This window comes from Pollachius pollachius (assembly GCF_949987615.1).
Source record: "Pollachius pollachius genome assembly, chromosome: 19".
In the NCBI taxonomy this organism is placed as follows: Eukaryota; Metazoa; Chordata; class Actinopteri; order Gadiformes; family Gadidae; genus Pollachius; species Pollachius pollachius.
Genome location: NC_136952.1, coordinates 543,608 through 563,056, shown reverse-complemented (window position 1 = coordinate 563,056; position 19,449 = coordinate 543,608). Strand labels below are relative to the sequence as shown.

General features: G+C 51.6%; 1 protein-coding gene across 1 annotated transcript in view; it reads left to right on the top strand.

The window, feature by feature from the left end:
• The first annotated feature begins 3,694 nt into the window (after nt 1-3,694).
• LOC307090469 (plexin domain-containing protein 1-like) overlaps nt 3,695-19,449 on the top strand; it is a 19,086-nt gene continuing 3,331 nt past the window's right edge. The window contains exons 1-10 of the mRNA XM_079757130.1: nt 3,695-4,079; nt 10,450-10,565; nt 13,715-13,852; nt 14,345-14,414; nt 14,587-14,709; nt 15,430-15,548; nt 15,828-15,921; nt 16,446-16,541; nt 17,366-17,447; nt 19,274-19,334. Coding sequence (XP_079613256.1) covers nt 4,004-4,079; nt 10,450-10,565; nt 13,715-13,852; nt 14,345-14,414; nt 14,587-14,709; nt 15,430-15,548; nt 15,828-15,921; nt 16,446-16,541; nt 17,366-17,447; nt 19,274-19,334 — 975 coding nt within the window. The 5' untranslated portion in view covers nt 3,695-4,003. The remainder of the gene's footprint in view (nt 4,080-10,449; nt 10,566-13,714; nt 13,853-14,344; nt 14,415-14,586; nt 14,710-15,429; nt 15,549-15,827; nt 15,922-16,445; nt 16,542-17,365; nt 17,448-19,273; nt 19,335-19,449) is intronic.

Genomic DNA, 19,449 nt, shown 5'->3' with positions numbered 1-19,449 from the left:
GGCCCAACGACACACTGCCGGGGACAATGTGGGGGTGGCGGGAGAAGGTTTGAGGGTTTGTGTATTCAGGGCAGTTTGACAACAATGAGGTGAAAGCGTCTAGGATTATTATATTAAACAAACTGCCCCCCCACCCTCCAGGGAAATAAGGGCTAATCAAAAACATAATTGAGTTGCGCTGAGATTAATGTTAGGTTATAGTGAACACTTTTACAAAAGCACATTGTATCACCAAAGGTTTGGTCCCCCAACAGAAGATATTCTGTCTGCTTGCAGAGTATCTCTTAGTAGTCAGCCAGACAATATTAAGGCTGTTATTATTGTACAGCTATTATTGCATTACAATAATTGAATAAACTGAATTTGAACTGATCCCAGGGCAGCCTTGCTGTGGTCCATCTGTCAGAAGGACATGGGCTCCATCCCAGGCCAGACAGATGTTGGTTGGCGTTCACATCTGTTCGTGTGCCAGATGTTGTGTTTGTTAAAGCGTGGAGAGAGGACACTCATGAGATATTTTTTTATGACAAAAACAATATCATAAAATGAAAATAACGTGTTGTTATTGAAACAAAGCTTTAAATCAAACAGATTTCAACAAGTACAAGTTTTTGGCCAATGGGATCAGGAAAGATCATATCAAGACATTAACAAGACAAATACCCCGTATGTGTTAGTATCCTATATGGACTCTGTCCGCCCTGATGGTCCTTTGTGGAATTGCATGTTTTTTGTTTGCTTTGCCATGTGCTTTTGTTTTTGTTTTGTACCCTGACCTCACCTGCCTTGTGCCACTCCCTGCCTCAGTCTGCCACACCTGATCATTAGCCTGCTCACTGTCCTGATTGAGTTTCCCCTGTCCCTTTTCTCTCTGCCAATGATTTGTTTTCGCTCTGCTATTTAAGTTCAGCCCACTTGTCAGATCGTACCAGAAAGTTTGGAGAGACACTCTTCCCGTTTTTGCTCTGCCTGTTTCTGCTCTGCCAGTGACGTTGACTTTCTAGTGATTTTCTGTTTTGGGATTTTTCATTCTGGAACTTTACCTGCATCTTTTGTGCGTTACCCTTTTTGACTCCTAAGTTTGACCTTTTGTCCTGTCTGCCCTTTAGTTTAAATCCTGAAGAAAATAAATAATTTTTTGACAATCGCATCTGGTCTGCACCTGGGTCCTCAGCTGCAACCCCTAACAGTATGACTCCAACAGCCCAGTTACCTCGAAACTCTACCTCGAACCCCTACCTCTGACCTCTACCTCGACCTCGACCATTTGCTATGCTATGTTAACCAATCGGTTCTTCACCTCTCCACATTCTCACCTTTTGTTCCAGAGATTGCAAGTGATGGATTTACGCTCAACACACGGCAAGAGGGAGACTACTTTAAAACAATAACAGGAAGAAGTCCTGAAGTGAACGGTTACACATGTTTAAGGATTATCTAAACATAGTTTTGTTCATCGGTTTTTGATTAATCATAAGCTTTGAGTACAGCGTTGTTTTTCCCACGTCCTGGCGGCCCGTTCAGCTGTTGACCGCTCTGAGTAGAGCCGTGAACTCTCTGTTGGCCCTCTGGATCAGACTGGGAGGCCCCAGCAGAAGAAAGGATGAATCACCCCACAGAGCATTCAAACAGGACACTTCACAACTCTGAACACTAAGTGAGTGTCTATAAAAAGCCGGATAACCGAACATGCGCTAACTGTTAGCACAACAACAGCAGCAGCAGCAGGGCTGGCTAACTAAGCAGGGGAGCGTATCTATGTTCCCCGGGTCCTATGTTCCCCGCTTTGTATGTTACCGGGGAACATAGGACCCTGTGAGCAAATCATTTTTTCATAGGATGGCAGGGGCAAGTACCGCCTTTTTTGCCTCTGATTCGCCTGTGATTGGTTAGAATGTCTCTCCTCGGATTGGTTAGGGTTAGTTTTAGGGTTAACCCTCACCCTAACCCTAACCCTAACCCTAACCCTAAACCTGACCCTAACCCTTTGCACCCGGGGAACATAGAACCTGGGGAACATAGGGATGACCCCCTCAGCAGGACATGTGTTTTAGGTTTAACTCTTTATCTTTGTCTTCTCAGTCGTTGAGCTCAACTCTTACACAATATATGCACTTAAAAATAGTACTTAGCATCGTGTAGCATCTTACCCTACTGTCTGTGTTGTATACGAGGAATGGGTTAACCTGATTGTGAGTGCTAGGCACTTGGTTCAATGAGAATCCTTACTGTACCCACAGCAATATATTGTTGTTTCTCTTTCTCCTGACAAATGTACTTATTGTAAGTTGCTTTGGATAAAAGCGTCTTCTAAATAGCCTGAATGTAAATGTCAATATACAATAATACAATATGAAAGTGTTACAAATATTACAAATAAATATGAAGTATTTCAAATCCATATTTGGTCAGGGATAAAACACGATGTGTCCAGATGTCAGCTCAACATCTTCAGCTCTGACAGATGATGATAGATGGTGCATCTTTACAACACACACACAGGAAGTAACAGATACACATAGTATTATTTTATGGACGAATGTAGAAGATAAGACGACACTTTATGAACCCTGGGAGGCAAATTCAGTTGTTTCATCAGCACAATAGCAGCGTACATATTGGAGTTAGGATTTGCATGCCATGCAGCAATATACATTGTTTAATATTCAGTATTCAATATTCATGATATTCTCATATCAGGCTCCCGATCCGTCAGCTGTCTCGGATCCTGTGGGAGTTTAGTTGTATTTGGTAAGATGCATAATGTACTAAAACGATGTTCCCGGACGCATCCATTTAACGCCTCTGCCACCCACTGCTGTTCCCGACCTGCGGTCGCGTGGGCGTCACGTGACGTCACCTGAACCGTCTCCAGCGGTCCCGCGCTCTCAGGAACTGAAAGCGCGCTGCCCAAGGGGAGGTAAACCACATTAAAGCAAAAATGAATAAAACAATTAGTATTAAGATAGACTTTAGAGTAAGCATTGAACTACAATCCAATGCAAACGTGTGAATTTTATCATTTCAATCCTGTTCTTTATTAACTTTCGTCTTCCATAAATCTTCTCTTTCTGCAATCTTCTGGTGAATGAGATGCAGATTTTGACCTTTGAATCAATATTTGAAACATAAATCCAAATCAGTGTCTGAGATTACCGCCCTTGATGAGCCTGTTGGCCGGGATGGGAAATGTTTTATCACCTGTGCTATAAATCCTCCCTGGTCTGGATCTCGATCTGGATCCGGATCCGGGTCTGGATCTGGATCAATATCGCAGAGCACTTTACACTGACGACTACATTGAGTCTCACTTTCCAAAACAAGATTCCTCTGCATGTGTCACAGAGCGACCGTTATATAATGTGGAGGAAAGTCAGCTTGCATTGAGAAAGCCTTTCCACACGTGATGATAGTGGACTCAAACAACAGTAGAGCACGGTCTGGCGCCGGGAAAAAACGGAACAAATGCATCCTCAAATAGAATGAGATGGAGGTAAAGGTAAACCAAACTAACTCACTAACTGGATCATTTAGTCATCGGCTGAAGAAATATCTTTTAAAACGTTCTTAGGCATCTTGTTTGTGTAGTTTTAAACTCTGTCCTCGTGGGGGCGACATCCTCCCCGTAACTTCACCCAGTTTTTGTACGAAAGGCAAGAAAAATATAAATATTTCCTCAGTAACGCGTCTGAGGGCCAACAGAGGAGACCGAGACGGGGCTGGACCGCTGATGCACGGGGGGGAAACAACACGCGGTAACGGGAGTGCGTGGAAGGAAGAGGGACAGCAGCTGGAGGAGTGCGGGACCTGGACGCGGTGTCCCCTCTAGTGAAGTGACCTGGGGGAGTGAAGTGAGGCCTGGGGGAGTGAAGTGGAACCTTGGGGAGTGCGGGACTTGGACGCAGTGTCCCCTCTGTCGTGAAGTGAGAACACCATCACGGGGTAAACTACGACGGAGGAGAGAAGAGTTTGGGCGAGGAGGGCGCTGAGACCTCCGGTGGACATGGGGATGTGGGCGCTGCTGTTGATCTGTCTCTCCCAGCCAGAGATCGCCAGAGTTCTGACTCAAAAGCAAACGGGTAAGTCCCTGTCTCTTCTGAAAGGTATGATGACTAGCCTACAACAACGCACACACTCACACAAACACACAACTTATAAGACGCGATCTGTTAATCACCTGTTGGCATTTGATAGGAACAAATGTTGCTTTGGAGATGTGCGGAGGACACAACCTCCTCTGACCTGATTCTCTGCAACACATCTGGCACCAGAAACCTGGTAGACATGCGGACCCTATTTTGTAGTGTATGTATGTATATATATCTCGATGTGTGTGTGTGTGTGTGTGTGTGTGTGTGTGTGTGTGTGTGTGTGTGTGTGTGTGTGTGTGTGTGTGTGTGTGTGTGTGTGTGTGTGCGTGTGTGTGCGTGTGTGTGTGGTTAACAGGTCCCTCACATTTGTCTGTGAGTCAGTTCAGCCACATGAAAGGTTGAGCAGCCAATTGGATTTAAGGATTTCTGAATGATAACATTTGCAGACTTTCCTCTGCAGAAACAAAGCCTTTAGTTTAGTTGTCTCTCACACAAACACACGTATGTGTGTATGTTTGTGTGTGCGTGTGTGTGTGTGTGTGTGTGTATGTGTGTGTGTGTTTGTGTGTGTGTGTGTGTGTGTACGTGCGACTGTGTCTAAGTGTTTTGGGTGTGTGTGTATGTGTGACTGTGTATAAGTGTATTATGTGTGTATATGTACGTGTGTGTGTTTCTGCTCTCCTTAGAGATGCATTATTTTTAGCTGCCCCGTTCCCCTCCTCTGACAATCAGAGCTGCTCCACTTTCGCGGGCCCCTCCTGTGGCCCCAGCCTCTCTGATCGGGCCCCGGCTCTGCAGAGGCTCAGCGCTCCTCTCCGGGCCCCGTGCCGTGGACTGGGCCCCTTAGCTCGAAAGGATGAAGACTTGCTTTCAGGATGGAGTCCAAGAGATGACCTCTCCTCTTTAACTCATGTCACCTCCCCCCCTAGACCTGGTCTGGTGGGGGCCCCTGGACCTGGCCTTGTGTGGCCCCTGGACCTGGTCTGGTGTGGCCCCTAGACCTGGTCTGGTGGGGCCCCTGGACCTGGTCTGGTGTGGGCCCCTAGACCTGATCTGGTGTGGGCCCCTAGACCTGGTCTGGTGTGGCCCCTAGACCTGGTCTGGTGGGGCCCCTGGACCTGGTCTGGTGTGGGCCCCTAGACCTGGTCTGGTGGGGCCCCTGGACCTTTTCTATTGTGGCCCCTAGAACTGGTCCGGTTCCAGCCCCTAGACCTGGTCTGGTTCGGGTCCCTAGACCTGGTCTGGAGGGGGCCCCTAGACCTTTTCTATTGTGGCCCCTAGAACTGGTCCGGTTCTCCAGTGTTACCCCTGCTGCTGCATTATTACCCCTGCTCCAGTGTTACCCCTGCTGCCCCCTAGACCTGGTCTGGTTCGGGTCCCTAGACCTGGTCTGGAGGGGGCCCCTAGACCTGGTCTAGTGTGGCCCCTAGACCTGGTCTGGTGGGGCCCCTAGACCTGGTCTGGTGTGGCCCCTAGACATGGTCTGGTTGGGGCCCCTAGACCTGGTCTGGTGGGGGCCCCTAGACCTGGTCTGGTGTGGCCCCTAGACCTGGTCTGGTGGGGCCCCTAGACCTGGTCTGGAGGGGGCCCCTAGACCTGGTCTGGAGGGGGCCCCTAGACCTGGTCTGGTGGGGGTCCTAGACCTGGTCTGGAGGGGGCCCCTAGACCTGGTCTGGTGGGGGCCCCTAGACCTGGTCTGGTGGGGGCCCCTAGACCTGGTCTGGTGGGGGTCCTAGACCTGGTCTGGTGGGGGTCCTAGTGCTACCTGTGATGTGTCTGAAATCGCGCCCTTCTATTCTTACACTTACTTTTTTGAGTGCACTTTGCACAAAAACGGAGAGTGTGCCAAAACGCAGTGCACTGGAAGTACCTCGGTGGCGCACTCAAAACTATCTAAAACTTGAGTGTGGACCGATGGACACTTTCCACCCTCAACGGCCGCCATCTTGTCTGCGTAGCGGAGGGGGCGGGAATTTCAAATCTGAATATCGAGGACATTGTAACATTTGAGACCGACGTGCTCTACAAATGTAAGTAAAATTACACATATTTGGTTTGTTTTTCAGTACAACTACAATGTTTTGGGCTGTATCCGACCAGTGTTTTTATGGTGTTAATTCTGTAATCAGTTGTTATCAAGAACGATAACGTGAATACTGCCAGATCGCTCATACAGGCAACTAACGGAAATGATCAAGCAGAAAAAAAAATACCACAGAAGAAGAACCGTCAAACTGCAAACTCATTTCCGGTAGGTGCGCGAAGGCTGTTTTGACAGAGTACTGTAGAAATGAGAGCACTGTGCCTATAAGTAAGTGTATTGTAGGGATAATGAAGTGCACTCAATGTAAGTTCACTTACGTAAGTGCGAGATTTCAGACACAGCAGTGGTCTGGTGGGGCCCCTAGACCTGGTCTTGTGTGGCCCCTAGACCTGGTCTGGTGTGGCTCCTAGACCTGGTCTGGTGTGGCCCCTAGACCTGGTCTGGTGGGGCCCCTAGACCTGGTCTGGTGTGGCCCCTAGACCTGGTCTGGTGGGGCCCCTAGACCTGGTCTGGTGTGGCTCCTAGACCTGGTCTGGTGGGGCCCCTAGACCTGGTCTGGTGGGGCCCCTAGACCTGGTCTGGTGTGGCCCCTAGACCTGGTCTGGTGTGGCCCCTAGGCCTGGTCTGGTGGGGCCCCTAGACCTGGTCTGGTGTGGCTCCTAGACCTGGTCTGGTGGGGCCCCTAGACCTGGTCTGGTGTGGTTCCTAGACCTGGTCTGGTGTGGCTCCTAGACCTGGTCTGGTGTGGGCCCCTAGACCTGGTCTGGTGTGGCTCCTAGACCTGGTCTGGTGGGGCCCCTAGACCTGGTCTGGTGTGGCTCCTAGACCTGGTCTGGTGTGGGCCCCTAGACCTGGTCTGGTGGGGGTTTTCAGACAGGGGGAGGAGCCTTCAGACAGGGGGAGGAGCCTTCAGACAGGAGGAGGAGCCTTAAGACAGGGGGAGGAGCCTTCCGACAGGAGGAGGAGCCTCCAGACAGGGGGAGGAGCCTTCAGACAGGAGGAGGAGCTAAAAACAGGACTTACAGTAAATCAAGTCAGTCATCCGGAAAGATCAGGAACATGCTGGGTGGAAGCCAAGCAACCTGCTGCAGTGTTACCCCTGCTGCTCTAGTGTTACCCCTGCTCCAGTGTTACCCCTGCTCCAGTGTTACCCCTGCTCCAGTGTTACCCCTGCTCCAGTGTTACCCCTGCTGCTGCAGTTCTGCATCTTAAACAGCAAAACAAAACCATGAGTCCTTGACCATTAGCAAACTCATAATGAGAAGCAATAATCAAGTTCTGGGACTGAGGGCGTTGTCCACTTAAGTCCTTAATAACATTATATTTAAGCAGGAATCCCGCCAAATATGACAATATGCAGCAGGAATTCTGCCTGTTGGCTGAAGAGGAGGGGAATTGGCATCTTAGGAGAATGCATGTCAACGCTAGATTCTCAGACATGTACAAAGTACAACGCGTCCAGAGAAGTAAGCTCTGCAGATCACAGGAGGCCAGACGAGAACTGGAGACCCTCAGACCGACAGGTTCCTGATGAGGGGGTTATCGATGAGCAACTGGAGGGCTTTGTAATGTAACGATGCAGGACAGAAACCTCTTATTTCACACCAAAGCTGATGATTACAGGACGTATCCACAGTACTGGGAAACCATCAACGACATGGTTTGATTTCCTATTCAAATTTGAACTACACAAACTACTTAAATAATAAACAACTAAAATAGACCTTTAAATCACAATATATCTTCAAAACAAATCGTAGCCTTTTTTTAAATTTCACAAAAAATAGATTTTCTATTTCCATCCTTCCCAGCCCGGTCCCCGGCCGGTGGAGGCTGCCTCGGCAACGTGTCAATGCTTCTGTTCTTTGTTGCTTTCATCGTACATGAAGGTGCCAACATGTCCGCCTCCTACCCTGTTTGTGCCAGGTCTTTTTTAAAATATCTCCCCTTGCTCAAATCAAAGGAGGCCATGAGCCGACTAGGCGTCCGCGGACAAACGAATGTACAGCTGGGAGCCGTGACTGAACCCTTATTGACACGGCCTCTGGCTCGTCCGCCCATAGCCACCTCCCAGCCAAGGCCTCGCTTGTATCCTGAGGACGGATCCCTCTGGGTGTCTCCGTCTCCTGGACGTTGCATAACGCTCATTCAAAGGGCTCATTGGCATTGTGTTCTCTCCTGCACGGATAACACATCATTTAGTCTTTTTGCTTTTAGCGGCAGCAGACTGAGTGGTTTTGTTTTCGCTGTCTCGGAACGCCGGCCATCTGCAGAGCGTGTTAGCAGCGAGAGATGTCCTTTCAATAAGAATTGATTGAAAGGTCACTCGCTACTGAAGTTCTTAACAGACGAGTTGGATGAGCTCACAAGGTAACAGGGTCAGGCCTTCCTCCTCCGCAGGGTACCGGTACAGCTGTGTACTATCTAGGGGTCCCTGTTCTGCTGGGATTCCCCTGGGGTTTGTAGAGGTGCAAAGCACAAACCAACACAGTTATCCAGTGATGGAGGACAGATGTGGTCCACACATCTGCCTGTGGATACAGCTAACTTGGTGTCTCTCTGCCTCGCTCCTCTCCCTCCCTCCGCGTTGAGCTGTGTGGAGCTAGGTGAATCATAGACATTACAATATGCAGGCGTTATGATCTGAAACGCTCCTCTAGAGACCAGTCTCATAAGAGGACGCATCAGTTTAGACATTGTTGAGTGGAGAGAGTGTGAATTTAATGGCATAATGAGAAAGGATTTTGTCTTTCAATGCTTGATCTTGGTGTGTGTGTGTGTGTGTGTGTGTGTGTGTACATGTGTCCATGCGTGCCTGCATGCATGTGTGTGCGCAAGAGAGAGAGAGAATGCAGAGGAGGAGGAAGAGGGTTGCACGCTGATCACACCTTCATGAGTGACTCGGCTGTGGGCTGTAGTGAGGAGCCTGGGTTAGACTCACCCTAACTCCTCCATGTAACCACGGCTCCCTGTGAAGCCAGAGCCCTTTCTCTCATCGGTTCAGCAGCATGAGCAGAGGCAAACTGACCCAATTAGGCTCCACGCTCTTACTCTGAAACAGGGAGGAAACGGCTTCCTCCGCAGTGTAATCAAACAAGAATTCTCATTCAGAACACCTCCCTGGTGTGTGTTGGATGCGAGTCTCTTCCTTCCGGTCTTCTTCTCCCGTCCGATTCCTCTGCATGATACATGAGGTCCTGCCTGATGAAGGTCTTCTACTAGAGACCATCTGCAGTGGATCTTCAACTCCTCGTCAGTAACGACTGATTGGTGTTGGGGGACTGAATTCAGACACAACCAGGGAGCAGCTACCTCCTGGCCATCAGCTCAAGCACGGCCACAGCTAGACTGGACATAGGAATGAACCCAGGACCTTTCGTCTGGGAAACATCACAACAGTCTCCTGCCCCTGTTTTGAACAAGCAGAATGATGGGGAACTGAGTGTGCAAGCGATTGATCTGTTTGTAGTTGACAGTTCTTGGAGCCCTGCTGCATAGGAGAGAAGCAGAGCCTGACCACCAAGCTGATCACTCCCCCAACAATGGGATGCAATCAAAACAACTTCAGATGATTCTACTGGACATGAGGTCCACGTCTGCTCCATGTGTCAGGGGATGAGAACAACGGACAGGAAACAGGGAGAGGAGCTCAGTGTCGTCACAGGGTCACGCTGAGGCTCAGCCCCTAAAGGCCGAAGGATTCTGTGTTCAACACCTGAAGGCCTGAGGCCTACCTGTAAGCGTCCTTGAGGAAAGGCTCCTCATGATGTACTTTAAGGACCTTAATAAGCTGTGTTTTAATCACTGTGTGTGTCCTGAATCGACCAACATGGTTCTGATCTATTGTAACATGACGAGGAGTCATCTGCAGACCAACTCTCTTGTTTTAATGCTCCCCGTTTCTTTCTGCTGACTTGGCGTCAGTGTACAGTGAGTCATCTGTCACCAGGAAAACAAAACGCATTCCTGCTCGAGCCCCGCGACTGTGGGAAGTAAACACTGAGGATGTGTGGAGCAGATGAGGACTGCTGGCTCAGGCTGGGCCACACACACTCCCCCCGGTCTGAGGGGCTTTAACACACTCCCCCAGGTCTAAAGGGGCTTTAACACACACACTCCCCCCGGTCTGAGGGTCTTTAACACACACTCCCCCAGGTCTAAAGGGTCTTTAACACCCTCCCCCAGGTCTAAAGGGTCTTTAACACACACACACACCGAGGGTCATGCAGGATCCATTGTTCCAGGACTTTTCTCCCTCCGAGCAGTTCAACCTGCCTCATCATGTCTGATAACGCCGTGTGTCTCTCTGTCTAGATGCTAACCCTGGTCTGGAGACCCGGGACCAGAGCTGGGACCGTCAGGACCGGAGAAGGCCGGTCCGTGAGTCCCTGAGAGTCGACACCCTGCCCGAGAACCTGACCCACGTGGTGGTGAGACGCCTCTCCTTCTCTCTGATCTGAGAGCAGCCAGCGCCTGCAGACCGATGTCTGTCCACGCGCAGACATCCTGCCAAGGTCCTGTAAATGATCCCCAACCCGAGGGGCTCATCACAAGGTCTCTGCGGGGCCTCGGTGTTTAACAGATCCTCACAGAAGTCCCCACAAGCAGTTTGTTAAGTTTGTTAGAGTTACAGTTTGTTAGAGTTACAGTTTGTTAGAGTTAAAACCTCCCAAAGCCCTTCCCACATTTCTTTAGTGAATCGTCCCCACGAAGTTGCCCAAAATGAGTTTCTTGATTAAAAGGACCCCGCATTGACGTCCTCGTGTAGTGTCTTCAACGAGGTGGTCCCCCCGTGTCTTGGACTAACGGCCCCCTCTGCCAGGGGATGTCACTGGAGTCTAACATATCGACGTAGTGCTGAGAGGTTCCTTAGCGTCAGCCTGGGGCCTCACGTCAGCGCTGAGCAGACACCATCACCTCTGCTGCTGATGGTGTTGGTTTGAGGCGTCCAGGCAGGTGGCTCCGCCCTGCGCTTCAGGGCCTGGACCTCGGGGGGGCTTGGTGTTCTGTAGCTCGGGGGGGCTTGGTGTTCTGTAGCTCGGGGGGGCTTGGTGTTCTGTAGCTCGGGGGGGCTTGGTGTTTCTGGACCTCGGGGGGGCTTGGTGTTTCTGGACCTCGGGGGGCTTGGTGTTTCTGGACCTCGGGGGGGCTTGGTGTTCTGTAGCTCGGGGGGGCTTGGTGTTTCTGGACCTCAGGGGGGCTTGGTGTTTCTGGACCTCGGGGGGGCTTGGTGTTCTGTAGCTCGGGGGGGCTTGGTGTTCTGGACCTCGGGGGGGCTTGGTGTTTCTGGACCTCGGGGGGGCTTGGTGTTTCTGGACCTCGGGGGGCTTGGTGTTCTGTAGCTCGGGGGGGCTTGGTGTTTCTTGAGTCACCGTGGGTAAACAGCGCTGATGGACAAAACAAGGCGATTGTTCTTTCTCCCCTCCAGCCAACGGGGCAAATTGGAAGCAGAGTCTGGCCGGCCTCCAGAGCCCCGCGTTCGGTGGAGTGCGGCCTCGTGTGTGTGAGCGGCCGGGCGAGGGAGGGGCCGGAGAGAGAGTGACTCACATGTACTGGACCGAACCCCCGCTATCTCTGAGCTGTTCTTTGGAAAAGGGTCTGGCTGCAGCCTGTAGGACACGGACATCCACATCTAACTGCTCAACACACATCCAACTGTTCTGTGTGGCGGGTTGGGGTGAGGTGTTGTTGGGGGGGCTGAAGTGCATTGAGTGGTTTTGGGGGGGCATGGGGTGGGGTGGGGTGGGGTGGGGTGTGCTGGGGGGGACCGCCACATCCTTCTCAACCTGTGGATGGCTTCACGTTGTTCGATCCCCACTTCCTCCAGAAACCAGAGGCTGCTGTCAGCGAGGGAGACGGGGACAGGAAGTGGGTCAGGAGCAGAATGTGGAGCAGAGAGAGAGAGAGGGGGGGGGGGGAGGGAGAGAGAGAGAGAGAGAGAGGGGGAGAGAGAGAGAGAGAGAGAGAGAGAGAGAGAGAGAGTGAGAGAGAGAGAGAGAGAGAGAGAGAGAGAGAGAGAGAGAGAGAGAGAGAGGGAGGGAGGGAGAGCTACATTTAACTGCTCCACTTTCTCAGCCCACACTGAAGGCCCAGAATCGTTGCTCTCCGTCACCTTGAACAGCAGTGAGCGTGAACAGCCCCTCCCCACGCCAGCAGGCCCTGCTGGGGACAGGCTCCCCCTGTGATACTGTTGAAACAGCTCCCCCCTCTGGCGGCTCCCATGTCTGCGCCCTGTGCACCAAACCACTGTCTCTAGGCAGAGACAATAGCCACTGCGCCGAAGGGAAGCTCAAAGTAGAACGTTCCTTCTACACAGATGATGGAACGATTCTTGTAAAATAAGGGTGGTTCTAGTGTTGTATGTTTCTAGTGTTGTGTTGGTCTAGTGTGTGGTTCTAGTGTTGTGTGGTTCTAGTGTGTGGTTCTAGTGTTGTGTGGTTCTAGTGCTGTCTGGTTCTAGTGTTGTGTGGTTCTAGTGTGTGGTTCTAGTGTTGTGTGGTTCTAGTGCAGTGTGGTTCTAGTGCAGTGTGGTTCTAGTGTTGTGTGGTTCTAGTGTGTGGTTCTAGTATTGTGTGTTTCTAGTGTGGTTCTAGTATTGTGGGGTTCTAGTGTTGTGTGGTTCTAGTGTAGTGTGGCTCTAGTTTGTGGATCCAGTGTGTGGATCTAGTGTGTGGTTCTAGTGTGTGGTTCTAGTGTTGTGTGGTTCTAGTGTGTGGTTCTAGTATTGTGTGGTTCTAGTGTTGTGTGGTTCTAGTGTAGTGTGGCTCTAGTTTGTGGATCCAGAGTGTGGATCTAGTGTGTGGTTCTAGTTTGTGGTTCTTGTGTTGTTTGGTTCTAGAGTATGGTTCTAGTGTAGTGCGGCTCTAGTGTGTGGATCTAGTGTGTGGTTCTAGTGTTGTGTGGTTCTAGTGTGTGGTTGTAGTGGTTGTGTGGTTCTAGTGTGTGGTTCTAGTGTTGTGTGGTTTCAGTGTGTGGTTCAAGTGGGTTCTAGTGTTGTGGCTCTTGGGTTGTGTGGTTCTAGTGTTGTGTGGTTCCGGTGTGTGGTTCCGGTGTGTGGTTCTAGTATTGTGGTTCTAGTGTTGCGTGGTTCGAGTTTGTGGTTCTAGTGTGTGGTTCTAGTGTTGTGTGTTTCCAGTGTGTTGTTCTTGTGTGTGGTTCTAGTGTGTGGTTCTAGTGTTGCATGGTTCTAGTTTGTGGTACTAGTTTGTGGTTCTAGTGTGTGGTTCTATTGTGTGGTTCTAGTGTTGCGTGGTTCTAGTTTGTGGTTCTAGTGTGTGGTTATATTGTGTGGTTCTAGTGTTGCGTGGTTCTAGTTTGTGGTTCTAGTGTTGCGTGGTTGTAGTTTGTGGTTGTAGTTTGTGGTTCTAGTGTGTGGTTCTAGTACGTGGTTTTATTGTTGTGTGTTCTAGTGTGTGGTTCTAGTGTTGCGTGTTTCTAGTTTGTGGTTCTAGTGTTGCGTGGTTCTAGTTTGTGGTTCTAGTTTGTGGTTCTAGTGTGTGGTTCTAGTGTGTGGTTTTATTGTTGTGTGTTCTAGTGTGTGGTTCTAGTACGTGGTTCTAGCGTTGTGTTCCGCCCCCAGGCCTCCCAGCGGTACTACCTGTGGCAGAGCTGGGGCCCTGAGGATGCGCGGACGGCGGCGCTGTGGGAGGACCTAACCCTGGACCAGGGCCAGGTCCGAATCCACGGCATCCTGTCCACCGCCTACCGGCAGGCTGCGGTGCGGCCCGCACGCACGCACGCACACACACACGCACACCAACACGCGAGCGCACGCATGCACGCACACACACACACACACCAACACGCGCACGCACACACACACACACACACACACCAACACACGCATGCACGCATACGCACACGCACAAACAACAGCACACACAGCAGTACAAACCAGCACAACTCAGTACAAACCAGTACAAACCAGCACAACTCAGTTCAAACCAGTACAACTCAGTAAAAACCAGTACATACCAGCACAACTCAGTACAAACCAGTACAACTCAGAAAAAAAACAGTACAAACCAGCACAACTCAGTACAAACCAGTACAACTCAGGTCAAACCAGTACAACTCAGTAAAAACCAGTACAGACCAGCAGACACCAGCACAACCCAGTACAGACCAGCACAAACAATCACATACCATTAAAAACCAGAACAAACCAGTGTAAACCAGTCTGATGTTGCTGTGGTTGTGCTCTATACAGAGGGTGGCTCTCTCCTTTAACTTCTCTTTCTACGGGCATCGCGTGAGACAAATCACCATAGCAACAGGAGGTAAGCATCACACCAACACAAGCAGCAGAAATATCAATCATATATCGATTCAGCCATGGTTCACTGGGATGTTGGGATAACGCAATCATTGATGAGCTCATCTAATATGTGTCACATAAGTAAAATAATGGAATGGTGGTCGACCCCTCACCTTTGACCTTCTCTGGTCCAGGCTTCATCTTCATGGGCGAGATCACCCACCGGATGCTGACGGCCACGCAGTACATCGCCCCGCTTATGGCCAACTTTGACCCCAGCTTCTCCCACAACTCCACCGTGAGGTACATGGACACTGGTGAGTCGGAGCTCCTCCCACTGGGATGGTCATAGGGTACATTCCCCACTATCGGGGGGGGGGGGGGGGGGCACGATCCGCCTCTGTACCCCTGACCCTTCCTCCTCCTCCTCCTCCTCTCTCCTCCTCTCCTCTCTCCTCCTCTCTCCTCTCCTCTCTCTCCTCCTCTCCTCTCTCCCCTCTCCTCCTCTCCTCTCCTCCTCTCTCCCCTCTCCTCCTCTCCTCTCCTCCTCTCCCTCTCCCCTCCTCCCCTCTCCTCCTCTCCTCCTCGCTCTCCTCTCTCTCCTGCTCTCTCTCCTCCTGTCTCCTCCTCTCCCTCTCCTCTCTCTCCTCCTCTCTCCTCTCTCCTCCTCTCTCCTCCTCTCCCCTCCTCCTCTCTTCTCCTCTCCTCTCTCCTCCTCTCTCCTCCTCTCTCTCCTCCTCTCCTCCTCTCTCTCCTCCACTCTCTCCTCCTCTCCCTCTCTCCTCCTCTCTCTCCTCCTCTCCCCTCCTCCTCCCCCTCCTCCTCCTCCTCCTCTTCCTCTCCTCCTCCCCCTCCTCCTCCTCCTCTTCCTCTCCTCCTCCTCCTCCTCCTCCTCCTCCTCCCCCTCCCTCTCCATCTCCCCCTCCTCCTCCCCCTCCTCCCTCCTCCTCCTCCTCTTCCTCTCCTCCCCCTCCCTCTCCATCTCCCCCTCCTCCTCCCCCTCCTCCCTCTCCTCCTCCTCTTCCTCTCCTCTGCAGGTAACCTGTTTGTGGTCCAGTGGGATAAGGTGCATCTGCAGGGCCGCGAGGAGGAGGGAGCCTTCACCTTCCAAGCTGCTCTCCATAGCAACGGCACCATCGTGTTCAACTACCGAGAGGTACGCCCCCCCCCCCCCCCCCGGAGAGACATGGAGGCTGAGGAGGTGCTGCTAGTGAGCACAGAACTGGCTAGCCCTGCCTTCCCCTTGGCCTCTCTTTCAGCTGTGCCTTCCCTTATATTGTCCCCTTCCTACCGACATAACTCCTCACTCTTTACACCTGGGTGTTTCTGAGGGTGCCTTGCTGGGGTTGAGGGTGATCCTCCTCACTCTTTACACCTGGGTGTTTCTGAGGGTGCCTTGCTGGGGTTGAGGGTGATCCTCCGCTGTGTCCTCCAGATTCCCGTCCCGCTGGAGAGGATCAACTCCACCGAGCACCCGGTGAAGGTCGGACTGTCGGACGCCTTCATGGCCCTTCCTCCTCAGAAGACAGGTCAGAGCCCCAGACCCCCAGAGCCCCAGAGCCCCAGACCCCCAGAGCCCCAGAGCCCCAGCCGGGGCCAGTTCCCCCCGCGCTCTAGGGCAGTGATCCACCGGGGTCCCGCCCACAGGCCGGCCCTTATAGAGAGGATCCCCTGAATGAAGCCATACCTCAGGCTCATGGTTCTGGTCCATGGAGGTTGGGCCCGGGTGTGGCTGCTTTGAGTTCGCTCCATGTGTAATAAACCAGTTATTATTTTTGTGTCGTGACCTAATGACCCTGGAGGCTGAGCGAGTTGAGAACCACTGAAGAACTCTGTAAACACAACCGATCACTGCAGCTGCACTTTACAGTTTTAGGTTCAAAAGACAACCTCAACTGAGCAGACAACGTAAAGTAATATCCGTATAAATACTATCTAATGTGAATATATTTCATTCTTTCTTCAAAGACATTGCCACCAAACTTTAAAGGTTGGCCTTATTCATGAAACCTTTCAAATTATTGATTCTTTTATTAATTATTTATCCATCAAGATGGAAAACCGCTCACAATCTACGAGTATCATCGGGTCGAGATCAACACCACGAAGATCGTCTCCAGATCTGCTTTTGAGTTCATCCCGCTGCCCAGTGAGTAGCCTGCACCATCACCTCATCACCATCACCTCATCACCATCACCTCATCACCATCACCTCATCACCATCACCTCATCACCATCACCTCATCACCATCACCTCATCACCATCACCTCATCACCATCACCTCATCACTATCACCTCATCACCATCACCTCATCACCATCACCTCATCACCATCACCTCATCACTATCACCTCATCACTATCCCCTCATCACCATCACCTCATCACCATCACCTCATCACTATCACCTCATCACCATCCCCTCATCACCATCCCCTCATCACCATCACCTCATCACTATCCCCTCATCACCATCACCTCATCACTATCCCCTCATCACCATCACCTCATCACCATCACCTCATCACCATCCCCTCATCACCATCCCCTCATCACTATCCCTATCCCCTCATCACCATCCCCTCATCACCATCCCCTCATCACTATCCCCTCATCACCATCACCTCATCACTATCCCCTCATCACTATCCCCTCATCACTATCCCCTCATCACCATCACCTCATCACCATCACCTCATCACTATCCCCTCATCACTATCCCCTCATCACTATCCCCTCATCACTATCCCCTCATCACCATCCCCTCATCACTATCCCTATCCCCTCATCACCATCACCTCATCACTATCCCCTCATCACTATCCCTATCCCCTCATCACCATCACCTCATCACTATCCCCTCATCACTATCACCTCATCACCATCCCCTCATCACCATCACCTCATCACCATCACCTCATCCCCTCATCCCCATCACTCAGGCAGCGCTGCGTCTCACTCTGCCCCCCCCAGCCTGCCTCCAGCACCTGACCTGTGACCAGTGCCTGACCTCCACGCTGACCGCCGGCTGTGGCTGGTGCAACACCCTCCAGAGGTGAGTCGTCCTCTGGGCTCTCTGTTCCTCTCTGGTCTCTGGTCTCTGGTCTCTGGTCTCTCTGGTCTCTCTCTGGTCTCTCTGGTCTCTCTGGTCTCTGGTCTCTGGTCTCTGGTCTCTGGTCTCTCTGGTCTCTCTCTGGTCTCTCTGGTCTCTGGTCTCTCTGTTCCTCTCTGGTCTCTGGTCTCTGGTCTCTCTGGTCTCTCTGGTCTCTCTCTGGTCTCTCTGGTCTCTGGTCTCTCTGTTCCTCTCTGGTCTCTGGTCTCTCTGGTCTCTCTGGTCTCTCTCTGGTCTCTGGTCTCTCTGGTCTCTGGTCTCTCTGGTCTCTCTGTTCCTCTCTGGTCTCTCTGGTCTCTCTGTTCCTCTCTGGTCATTCTGGTCTCTCTGTTCCTCTCTGGTCTCTGGTCTCTGGTCTCTCTGGTCCCTCTGGTCTCTGGTCTCTGGTCTCTGGTCTCTCTGGTCTCTCTCTGGTCTCTCTGGTCTCTGGTCTCTCTGTTTCTCTCTGGTCTCTGGTCTCTGGTCTCTCTGGTCTCTCTGGTCTCTCTCTGGTCTCTCTGGTCTCTGGTCTCTCTGTTCCTCTCTGGTCTCTGGTCTCTCTGGTCTCTCTCTGGTCTCTCTCTGGTCTCTGGTCTCTCTGGTCTCTGGTCTCTCTGGTCTCTCTGTTCCTCTCTGGTCTCTCTGGTCTCTCTGTTCCTCTCTGGTCATTCTGGTCTCTCTCTGGTCTCTCTGGTCTCTCTGTTCCTCTCTGGTCTCTCTGGTCTATCTTTTCCTCTCTGGTCTCTGGTCTCTCTGGTCTCTCTGTTCCTCTCTGGTCTCTGGTCTCTCTGGTCTCTCTGGTCTCTCTGCTCCTCTCTGGTGTCTCTCTGGTCTCTCTGGTCTCATGTGTTCCTCTTTGGTCTATCTGGTCTCTCTGGTCTCTCTCTGGTCTCTCTGGTCTCTGGTCTCTCTGGTCTCTCTCTGGTCTCTCTGGTCTCTCTGGTCTCTCTGGTCTCTCTCTGGTCTCTCTCTGGTCTCTGTTCCTCTCTGGTCTCTCTGGTCTCTCTGTTCCTCTCTGGTCATTCTGGTCTCTCTGTTCCTCTCTGGTCTCTGGTCTCTGGTCTCTGGTCTCTCTGGTCTCTCTGGTCTCTCTGGTCTCTGGTCTCTGGTCTCTGGTCTCTCTGGTCTCTCTCTGGTCTCTCTGGTCTCTGGTCTCTCTGTTCCTCTCTGGTCTCTGGTCTCTGGTCTCTCTGGTCTCTCTCTGGTCTCTCTGGTCTCTGGTCTCTCTGTTCCTCTCTGGTCTCTGGTCTCTCTGGTCTCTCTCTGGTCTCTCTCTGGTCTCTGGTCTCTCTGGTCTCTCTGTTCCTCTCTGGTCTCTCTGGTCTCTCTGTTCCTCTCTGGTCATTCTGGTCTCTCTCTGGTCTCTCTGGTCTATCTGTTCCTCTCTGGTCTCTGGTCTCTCTGGTCTATCTGTTCCTCTCTGGTCTCTGGTCTCTCTGGTCTCTCTGTTCCTCTCTGGTCTCTGGTCTCTCTGGTCTCTCTGCTCCTCTCTGGTCTCTGGTTTCTCTGGTCTCTCTGGTCTCTCTGTTCCTCTCTGGTCTCTGGTCTCTCTGGTCTCTCTGGTCGCTCTGGTCTCTCTCTGGTGTCTCTCTGGTCTCTCTGGTCTCATGTGTTCCTCTTTGGTCTATCTGGTCTCTCTGGTCTCTCTCTGGTCTCTCTGGTCTCTCTGGTCTCTCTGGTCTCTCTGGTCTCTCTCTGGTCTCTCTGGTCTCTCTGGTCTCTCTGGTCTCTCTCTGGTCTCTCTGGTCTCTCTGGTCTCTTTGACTCACTCTGTGTCCTTCTCTCCTCAGATGTTCGGATGGAATCGACCGGCACAGACAGGAGTGGCTGGACTACAACTGCTCCGAGGAGGTTAAACACACACACAAACACACACACACACACACACACACACACACACACACACACACACACACACACACACACACACACACACACACACCCTGTAACGTGGTGATGATGTCGC